Source organism: Juglans microcarpa x Juglans regia, chromosome 5D (genome assembly GCF_004785595.1).
Source record: "Juglans microcarpa x Juglans regia isolate MS1-56 chromosome 5D, Jm3101_v1.0, whole genome shotgun sequence".
NCBI lineage: Eukaryota > Viridiplantae > Streptophyta > Magnoliopsida > Fagales > Juglandaceae > Juglans > Juglans microcarpa x Juglans regia.
Genome location: NC_054602.1, coordinates 29807346 through 29818409, shown reverse-complemented (window position 1 = coordinate 29818409; position 11064 = coordinate 29807346). Strand labels below are relative to the sequence as shown.

The window sequence follows — 11064 nt, the reverse complement described above, 5'->3', positions numbered from 1 at the left end:
TTCACCCATTTCACTATTGTTTACATTGATGATATATATTTATTTACTCAATGTCTACTAATGAACACTAGAAACATTTGCATTCGTTTCTAGTTATCATTAGACGAAATGATCTTGATGTTTTTGCTAAGAAAATAAAATTATACCAAATCAAGGTTAGATTCCTTGGTTATGATATTTCTAAAAGTAAAATTCGACCTATTAGCCATGCTATTGAATTTGCTGACAAATTCACCAATGTTATTCTTGATAAAACCTAGTTGCAAAGATTTTTTGGTTCTCTCAACTATGTTTCAGAATTCTACAAGGATATAAAGAAACAATTTCGTCCACTCTTTGAGCGACTACATTCCGGCCCTCCTCCTTGGATTGAAATCCATATTAATCTTATTAAACAGATCAAGACACATGTTAAAACTCTTTATGTGTCTTGGTATGCCTACTTTTGCTTCTTTCAAAATTATTTAAATAGATGCTTCGGACATTGATTATGGTTATATATATACATATATTTATATATATATATATATATATCAAAAGTAAGTTTATATTAATAACTTAATATTAATGTTTATATTTAAAATTAAAATATTATGTTATATTATAAATCAAAATTTATATGTTATATTAAATGTTAAGTTAAAAATTATAAGATTAATTTTATGTTATATTAATTTGCAATTTAGCATATAATATAATATAAAAAAAATTAGATATATTATTAAAAATTATAAATATATATACCGGTCCAATTCGGTTTTAATCAGTTTTCAAAATATAAAAACTGGTACCACACCAATTTAGGACTAGTTTTGGTTCTTAAGAACCTGCACCGTACCTGACCGCTTGTAAACTGGACTAAACTCACTGGTTCAATTTGCTCCAACCAGTTTTTCATTTTTTTTACAACCCTATATATTTACGCTCCTTTGCAACTTTTATTTGGAGATATATTCAAAAGTCTATGCCACAAGTCACGTGAGTTCTTCTTTAATCGTGCTTTAGACTTCTATACCACAAATTGTAAAAGTTTTTTATAAATCATATTTCCTTTATTTCTACTACATGCTTGAGTGTAAAAGATTCTTAGCAAAAGCATTGTGAATACATGACAAGTAAGTTTTTATTTGAAATAAAATGGAATCAACATAAATGGCAAACAAACTGAAACATGAACATTTGCACTCGAGAAGTTTTTATTTGAAATAAAATGGAATCAACATAAATGGCAAACAAACTAAAACATGAACATTTGCACTCGAGTTTAACAATAAAAATAAGTATAAACATCTGTAAGATCTAATTCCAAACTCTTAAAACTTATACAGACAAAAACTTACCATTCCTTTCAAATCAAGTCTTATGTTTAGGATGCTTAAGCTTTCATGTGTTATTATTTCTTTCAAAATTCAATCAACACAATTTTTACACTTTGATGATTATCATATCCTTTCTTTCCCATAAGATACAATATCTTTTCAATACAATTTAGTGAAATAAATATGTATCAATTTAACAACCATGACACTAACTCATTCGTATTTCGTTACTTTGATGAAACAATAATACTTTTCGAATAAGTCATTCTGTACAATAATAAAAAGATTTCACAATTTTCATTCCTAAAATTCAAAGTTTGATATGTAATAATTAATTACATCCTTTGAAGCATTGTATCTTTCTCATCCTTACCACTATTCTCAATAATAATTGATATTAGGCTTAAAATGAATAAATCAAGGTCTATAACTCTTATTGTAAATTTGACATGCTCATCTTTCTCTAAACTAGAGTGATTATGTACAAGAAACCTTATATATTTGTATATTTACTGAAAGAAAAATATTTTGTTCACATTAATGTTTTGAGTTCGACACTCATAAAAAATAACAAAACTTAACCCATTATGGATGAATTAATAATGTCATCAAGGTCCCTCATTTGGGAGTGAATTCCAGCACACAAAATATTCCCTCCAGTTTTAAATTTAGACTTTAAACTATTATGGATAAACTAATAGTGTCATTGAGATCCTTTATTTTGGAGTGAACTCTAACACAAAATGTTTTTTCTAATTTTAAATTATGTGGGTGAACTAACTATATTACCATAATTCTCTTTTGGGAGTAAATTCTGATATACAAAATATTCATTCTAATTTTAAATTCTGTGGATGAATTAGTTGTATCACCAGAATACTCATTTAGGAATAAATTCTAACATACAAATTATTTTTTCTAACCTTACTTTGATGGATGAACTAATAATGTTATTAAATGTCTCCTTTGGGAGTGCGCTTTGACACAAAAATTGTTTTCTCCACATCACTAATTATATCACAGATTCAATCATTTTTCATTATTACTCATAATATTATGAAGTTAATTATTTGTCATCTAAAATCAAATAAGGTTTTGCACCTTTAGGTAACCAACCCCTACCTAGATTGGTGGCCACTTTGCCAACTTCTTCTTTTTCTTCTTCTTCTATTTTTAATTATTTTTAAAAAATTATTAGTAATATTTTACTTTATGTGTTTCGAAATTTAATTTATGTGAGTTGAGTTTTATTATTCTTTCTAGTATTTTTAGCATTTTTATTTTTTTAAAATTAAGTTTAATTTTTTTAATTTATTTTATATCTTCTTTTTTTTTCTAAATTTTAATATTTACACCGATATATCATTGTACTTTTCTTAATTAATTATGATATGCCAGGTACGTGTCACGTTAACTTTTTCCTTCAGTGATGGAGTCTAATGGATAATCGACAATCTTTTTGAAAAATCGCCATTACAACAAAAAAAAGGCCAAATATTAAGAACCTGAAGAGTAATTTACTATTTGTTAATGAATAATACTATTTATTATATTTTAACCATTATTTTCTTATTATTTTCTTAATCATCCACTTATGTGATATAAAATAATTGGAAAAATTGTTTGTTATTTTTAAATAAACGGATACAAATTTTTTACTTTTGATTTATACGACAATCATTCCATAAAATATGATAAAACAATAATAGTTAAAATGATGATAAAAGGTATTTTTTTTCATATATATTACTAACTAAATAGTATATTTGTGACGTAAATATGGTGGGGCCAACTCATGCTCATAGCCAGGGGCCGGTCGGCCCCCTACTATCATCCTTAGCTGCTAAGATCTGGTTAGATTATACAAATCATCTTATTTCATTTCATCTCATATAATTATTATAATTTTTTTTTTAAAATCTCCACACAAAATACAGTAAGGGTTAATTATATTTTATTCCCTCAAACTTTTACTCAATTCACAATGTGCTTCCGAAACTAATAATTGCATCAAAATAGATTATTGAACTTTTAAAACTTCTCAATCCCTCTCTTCCGTCTACCATTAGTGTCAAATCTAACAGAAATTCACTGTAAAGATGTAATTTTTATCTAATTTATTATCATTGATCATATAAAATATAAAATAATATATGATTTTAATTAATAATAAATAATTAATCATTAACCATATATAAAATTATTTTATACCTAAATTGCAAACAAGCATGAATAATCTATGTACACATTGAAATTATTTAATATTCATTAACCATATATAAATTAATAAAAAAATTATTTAATGATTTATGATTTATTATTAATTGATAGGAGCACGTGCAGTGAATTTTCATTAGATTTAACGTTGCTGGTAGACGAAGGGGGGATTGATAAGTTTTGAAAATTTGAGCGTCCACTTTGATGCAATTATTAGTTTCGGAAGCACATCGTAAATTAAGTGAAAGTTCGAGGAGACAAAATGTAATTAACTCATACAATAAACAATTAAATTTTTTCCAATCTTAAAATAAAAATAATATTTTAACAATATTTTATTTAACTAATTTCAACATTTATCTTATCTCATTTGGTTACCAAATGACCTAAGTAAGATTCACATCTTTCGTGAGATGCAATATGATTTATTAAGGTCTCAACCAATTGTATCCATTTCCAAAAACTATTAAAAACAAAAAATTTGCATCTTTTATTAATATCATACAGTCAAAATTACACCATCTCACTTTTTCTTATTACAACAACCATAATTAAATTGGAATGCAAAGTTTGGTATAAGGCTCCGTTTGGATATTAATGATATTTTAAATGATTTATGAATAATAATAAAATAATATATAAATAAGAGTGAAATGAGAGTAAATAATTTGTGAATAGTAGTGAATAATTTGTGAGAACAATAATGAATAGTTTGTGAGAATATTTGAAAATAGTGGTATTCACAAATAAACACTAAATTTGATAATTTAATAATAAAATGGGTCAATTTATATATATTTATTTATAAAAAAAAAGTACAAGCAATCGTCACACATTCTATATAATTTTTCATAAATCTCAATTACTCTATTCCAATTATCTATTTTTTTAAGAAAAATAACATTTACTTTCAAATTCAATAATAGTAGTTTTGGCAATATCAATTTAATATAAAATATGAGCTCTTTTTATTATATCAATATGTTTGGAAAACATAATATTTCTTTTTTGTTTTCTACTCAACATTTTATTAGAGAAATGTATTTTGGGTGGCTCAACTGCCACCGCTACGAGCTCCCGCTAGAGTATTTCATGTGTTTTTTTTTTTACAAACATTTTTTAACACTTTTAAATATTTTAAAAAAATTCACAACATTATTAAAAAAATATTTCCTTAATCACAAAATTAAAAAAAAATCCCAGCAGGAGCCCTCAACAGGAAGACTAGCATTTTTCATGTATTTTATCATGATTTTTATTAATTTTCATGAATTATTACAAATGATGTAACAAATTTTAAAAATTATTAACATAACAAGTCGTTAAGAATAGTAACTGATGTGATTGAGAATCACATTAGGGGTTAGCTCAAGCGATAACTAAAGGTCTTGATTTTGCTGGTATGTTTCTTCCAAGGTCTAAGATTCAAATTCTCTTGAGTACAAATAATTTTTAAGGGCTATTGGATTGGATTGAAAGATTTCACCATTGAATTACCCAAACTGCATTTATAGAAAACTCTTTACCTAGAATATGTGCACCTTCGAAATTAGTCGGGATGTTATTCTCAAATGCCTGGTGCCAATAAAAAAATTAATTAATTCAAAATGAAGATTATTAACTTGTTTTTTACATCAAATATATATGAATTTTATTACACATAAGTCGGTGTGTTAACACACAACTTATAATAAGATATATTATAACTTTAAAAAAAATCAAAACATCAATCATTTTTTAGTATAGCTGATATGGAAAGAAGCGATATGGTAGGTGCGTAAAAAATAAATCATTTTCTCAATATATATCATTTGTTCTAAAGTGAAACGAAAATGCTTATTATTCAAAATTTTATAACATCAACGTTTATCATTTTTAGATTCATTGATAATAATTAATGTTAGTTTTCCAATCATTGTATGGAAAACATTAAAAAAATGAAAAATCTAAAAATCGTGATAGAAATGGTCGGAAAAACAGCATGATGTCTCCTTGGGCCCAAGGCATCTAAATTCTATAGGTTAAAAACAAAATCGAGTTGCACTCCCTCACACGCTTGAAGCTAAGATTTCATTGGTCCGTGAGGTACCCAAACCACCACACCTTATTATAGGGAATCTCATTTTCTTCAACGCCCAGAAAAATAAGGAAAAAGCATCTCAGTTTCCCATGACATATGGACCGTTAGATAATAGAAACGTATCCTGGCCGTAGGAATCTGTTGTTCGTTGTATAAATAACAGAGATCGGGACCAATCTTTTCTCATTCGTACGAGCTAGGGTTAACAAATTTTGATTCCAGTCACCTTTTAAGGTATGAATTCCCAGTCATTTTATGCCTTCCATGTTGATTTTGATTCACAGGTGTGCTAAATTTGATTTATTCTTCTTTTTCCCCTAGTTTCTGTTAAATTTACCCGTGTACTTTGTGTAATGATTTAAAATCTTTAGCTTTAAGCACGGTGATACGAGATTTTATTGATTTTTTTCTTTCCACTCGTTTTCGGTATGAGAATTTTTGCGGGTTAACATGATTTGAATCTGTTGAATTTAAATCTTGGGTTTGGGCTTTATTAATTGCGGCTCCTTTCCATGAATCTGATGCGTGCATGTCCCTGTGCTTCTGAATATATCTATAAACATGGCGATGGCAGTATTGGTCGGGGCCTTCTGGCGTATGATGTTAAGGGTTATCTAAGAACTTGAACCTTCAAGGCTTAATCCTTTCATGCAAAGCGAGTTCAAGGTCTGGTTTTAGAGCATAAGGGGATGATAATGTTTCCAGATTGGCTGAGAGTTAGAACTTAGGTTGGAGGTTGGGTTAAGTACATATTGTCTTCAACTTGTGGGTCTTTAATTTCTCTGTGGCCCTGTTGGCTGAAATTTAAATTTCTGCTCTTGACCGCCTTCCTTTATTTTAATTTGTGGTTTTATGGTACATGGGAGGAGATAATTGTAGGGTTTAATTAGTAGCTTGGTTGCAAAGACGGAGGGCCTTTGCTCACATTCGGGGGCTATGCCCTTGTATCAAGTTACACGGGATTCTTTCTATTTTATCAGGTTTAGGTTGGTTGATTTTACGGATTTATGTCAAATCTATCTTTTATTATCTATGACTAGTACCATTCTTATTTTTATTTTTATTTTTTCTTCTGTTTAGGCCGTTTTGTAAAATCCAACTCCTGAGAGTATATTGTTGCAAACTGATAAATGGGAAAAGCTATAAATCTACTTGTTTTACTATTTGTATTGGGATTGTTCAAAACTTGATTGCAATTGATTCACTTTCAGTTTTTAAAGTTAATCTTTTAACTCATTGTTTTTTCATACTAATGATTCATTCAAATTTAGGAATAATTGCATGTGTAATGGCATTGAGCTGTCCATTCTTGAGCTAATATCTATATTTAGCAGTCATTGTATGAGTGATCTACTCGTTTTGACCTTATTCATATCCATTCATTTGTAGATTTTTTTTCTTGTTATCTGAACCTTAGCTTGTATTTTTTAGAGGTGGGCCGCTAGGTTCACATTGCCTCTATTTCAGATGAACTTCTATCATAAAAGAATTTATGTTTATGCACTGTTGCATTTTTTTGGTTCCTTACTCGTATGATTTCCTTGTAGTAGCTTGAAAATGCCTCGTTATGATGATCGTTATGGAAGTAAGACCCGTCTGTATGTTGGTCGCTTGTCTTCGCGGACACGTTCTCGTGATCTGGAACGTTTATTCAGCAGATATGGGAGGTAATTGTTCTATTTGTTCTTCTCCTAGAAGATCCTCGTCAGCTGCATTTACTTCTTTCTCATTTTTCTGTTTCAAAGTCTGTGCCCACTTTCTGGTCAATCTAGGTGATAGTACTTTCTGATTTGTTTGCTGCTGTAAAAAACTGTTCTATTTGTTACACCTGTTTTTCAAGTTAATCTACTACATGAATTGTATAGTAAGCCTTTCTCAATCAATCGGTGTGAGATGCGGTGTAAATCCTCTAGGGATAGGGTGCATTTATATCTTTCCGAAACTTTTTTTCTCCTTTTGGATCACCTTAACTGTTCATCATGTTTTGTATGGGAACAATTTCCCCTAGGTGTCTTGTAATTGACTCGAATGATATTGTTGAAGGTTTCTGGGGGTTTCCCGTAATCAGGAAGTCTTTGGTGAGGGGTGCCTTGGTGGAATTGGTGGAAATTCTTGTCGAGTGTCTAAGGGACTTGGCGATTCTTTCTATTATGTTATTGCCTGTTTTTATGCAAATGGCAACAATCTCAAACTGGTGTTTAGTTCGTCTCTGAGGGGCGAAGTATCATACACTTGCAGTAGTTAAGTAATGATGGCCTTACTGTTTCTGGCAACCATTTCCGCAGAGTACGAGATGTGGATATGAAGCGCGACTTTGCCTTTGTTGTAAGTTTAACCCAGTCCATTTTTTTGTCAAGGCTTTGATCAGGTGCTTTGCTCTTATCTGGTTGTTAGAACTGACTTGTAGATTTCACAAGTATGGATGTGCTTTGTTGTTTCTGCTTCCTCTGCTTGTTAACAGGAATTTAGTGATCCCCGAGATGCTGATGATGCTCAATATAGCCTCAATGACCGGGACTTCGATGGAAGCCGTATTATTGTGGAATTTGCAAAGGGGGTAAGCTCTTTTAACATCATAAACCTTGTGAGTCTACCAATAATAAAGAAAAAGAACCTTGTGAGTTGAATATTTTGTTAACTTTTAATGCACATGCGCAATCGAATGCAATTAGTGTGCCTAACCAAAGTGCCCATTAACCATACCAGCCTCAAAATCTGCAGCTGGTCACATCATGACCAAGATATGTATATACAATTCCTTTTCAAAAAAATTATTTCCTTTTTTAATTATAAAAAAGTATTTTCTTATATTTGACAAAATTAGGCAATTGTTTTGCTGCTTATTATATTTATGAATTTACTATATCTAATTTGTTCTCTCATTCTTTTTATGACTACCTATTGCCTGCCTGATTTGGACCCCTGATGCTTTAATTTTAAGGAGACTTGTCTTCTATATTGGAGTCTTAAAATTATGAATGGACTGCTTAAATCTGGTGTTATATGTATTTTGTGAGCTTATGATTGTACGAGTTACTTGTCAAAAAATTTTTAGAGTTATCATATCCAGGTTTACTGTGAAGCTTGTTCATGCTTCTCTTCCTTCATTTGTTTTGGGTCACATTGGTTCTCTTTACTCTGTCATCTATTTGATTTTTCTTTCTGTTGTTACTTAGTCAAAAAGACTCTTTCTGTTGTTGCAATTACCTGGAGTAGGCACCGCGTGGTTCCCGAGCTTCTTTTGGCAGAGATCCTCCTCCTGGATCTGGACGCTGCTTTAATTGCGGCATTGATGGCCATTGGGCTCGTGATTGCAAAGCTGGAGACTGGAAGAACAAGTGTTACCGGTGTGGAGAGAGAGGTCATATAGAAAAGAACTGCAAGAACAGTCCCAAGAAGTTAAGGTCATATATCTTTGCAAAGACTTGACTTCATTTCTTTACTTGTTTGTCTTCCTGGGTCAACTTTTGATTATGATCTTTTATGTTTAGCACATCAAATTTCTTATGATCTACTTTATTGCAGACGTGGAAGAAGTGACTCATTATCACCAGACAGATCACTTTCTCCTCGTCGTGCCAGAAGCCGTAGCCGAAGTTACAGTCGAGGCCGTAGCTACAGGTGCATGATGGATTGTTCATTCAAGTTTCTTGTTTGGGGTGTTTTTTTTTATTTAGTAGTTTGCAGCAAGTTTTTATCTTCTGTTGAGATGATGGAAAGGGTCAGAGCTTGCAATTACTAAAATTCTTTGACCAAAAGGAAAATTTGAAATAAAAATTACTATTTGGGTGAGGAACTGTTGGTAACTTGTTCTCAGCTAACCTGCAGCCCAAAGAAAATTGAAGTGTGCAGTTTCAGAGTGTTGAATGCAATTTGATTGTGTTTATATTTTGCATAATGTAGTTTTAATTTACAATCTGTATAATATGTTCTTGCCAGCCGCTCAATATCCCCAGCAAGGAGAGAGAGAAGAGTTGAGCGTGAAGAGAGGAGATCAGAGAGCCCTCGCTACAGAAGCCCAGAGCCAAGGAGAAGTCCAGCTCCTTCCAAGGGGAGGAAGCGCAGCCTAACACCTGATGAAGGCAGCCCCCAGGAGAGAGGCACCCCTTCTCCCAAAAATGGTAGATTGGCTGCGGAGCAAAATGGTTCCGATTACAGTGGCAGCCCAAGGAGAAATAGCAGAAGCCCTGTCAGCCCTGAAAGAGAGAGCCCTGTTGGTAGGAGCTATCGAAGTCCTTCTGAAGCTAATGGTCATGGTCGAAGTGTCAGCCCTAGAGATGATAGGAGCCCTATTGATGAAGATGATGACAACAACCGGTCTCCAAGAGGTAGTGAGTCTCCCTAAAAAACTTGGAGGAATTTATCAGTATGTTTGCATATATATGGACATGTTTATTGACATGTGAATGGAACATAAAAAAGGGTAACTGGGATGGATTAGCACTTTTCATTTATGATACTGAGAATTGAGTTCTGTAATATTCCAAGAATTCTCTTTTACCTTTCCCTTTGATGGGCGTGGAGTAATTACTGGAAATGCCAGGCGACTTTTCTGGTGAAATGTTGTCTATCCTTGCATAGGTTTTGCTTGATGTTTGGTATGTGAAAAGATATAGATTTTTTTTTTTTCCTTAGCAAAAGGGGAGGCGGGAACGACCAGCGTAGCAACCCTTCCTGGGCGTGACCATAGGAGCCCCTCTTTGCTGTAGAATGTCCAGTTTGAGCCATAGCTACTGTCCCAAGAGTGAGCCTGTCACCACAGCACCTCCAAAGTATCTAACTGATCCAAAGCTCATCCCTATGCCAAAGGGCTGGCTTTACTACATCAAGTGGTTTCAATTTATGTCTTGGCTTGTACTCCTAACTTCAAAGTCATGAAATATCAGCTCGGGCTCACTTTGGTAGTAAGATATAGATGATTTGATACTTCTATATCTTATTTTTTTATTTATTGAATTTTGCTTAATAAACATTTTACATAATTGAGTCATATCTTAAGGATTAGACATCAGTGAGGGTCAGCGACTTCATCATCAATACACAGATCATCTGTTCAACATACTATTTTGCAATACTGTGTTCTTGATCATTTGCCCTTGGATTCCATGTCGCCTGCCAATTTTGTTGGTTCTCAAGGCACTTCTATTTCGTAATCAAATAAATTCAGAGTTGGTAAATTGATTGATTTTCAGTCCCTTGTTGCCCGTGCCAAGTAAAAAACTGTTTCAATCGTGCAAAGCATATGTACAGAGTCTTTCAAAAAGAAAAACAAATGTGGGGTTTACATGCTTTCCACTCTCGAGCTTCACCCGGATGTTGATGGTGGGGTTGATTCTATCTATTGTCCTGGACATTGAGATTATAATCTACTTATTAACATGTATCATATTCGAACCATAAAATAGTTTGACAGGTCGCGCTAATAAATATTAAGCAACTTCGAATTTT

General features: G+C 31.9%; 1 protein-coding gene across 5 annotated transcripts; it reads left to right on the top strand.

Moving 5' to 3' along the window:
* The first annotated feature begins 5695 nt into the window (after positions 1 to 5695).
* On the top strand, positions 5696 to 10675 carry LOC121265953 (serine/arginine-rich splicing factor RS2Z32-like). 5 transcript variants are annotated; one of them, XM_041169625.1, is made up of 8 exons: positions 5696 to 5850; positions 7164 to 7283; positions 7902 to 7941; positions 8078 to 8173; positions 8833 to 9020; positions 9142 to 9237; positions 9556 to 9944; positions 10258 to 10675. In XM_041169625.1, exons 2-8 carry the CDS (start codon positions 7174 to 7176, stop codon positions 10323 to 10325), a joined length of 987 nt encoding a protein of 328 aa, XP_041025559.1. In that variant the 5' UTR covers positions 5696 to 5850; positions 7164 to 7173; the 3' UTR covers positions 10326 to 10675. The 5 variants fall into 5 exon arrangements, with proteins under 5 accessions (XP_041025559.1, XP_041025557.1, XP_041025558.1 ...); XM_041169623.1 differs by having other exon boundaries at positions 10252 to 10675; XM_041169624.1 differs by having other exon boundaries at positions 5701 to 5850; positions 7167 to 7283; positions 10252 to 10675.
* The last annotated feature ends 389 nt before the right edge of the window (positions 10676 to 11064 follow it).

Bases quoted from the DNA above. Each gene is read 5' to 3' on its own strand.
- LOC121265953 (XM_041169623.1), top strand. From the start codon at position 7,174: ATGCCTCGTTATGATGATCGTTATGGAAGTAAGACCCGTCTGTATGTT. The intron at 7,942-8,077 runs GTAAGTTTAACC...GCTTGTTAACAG, and splicing joins AGCGCGACTTTGCCTTTGTT to GAATTTAGTGATCCCCGAGA. The intron at 8,174-8,832 runs GTAAGCTCTTTT...TACCTGGAGTAG, and splicing joins TTGTGGAATTTGCAAAGGGG to GCACCGCGTGGTTCCCGAGC.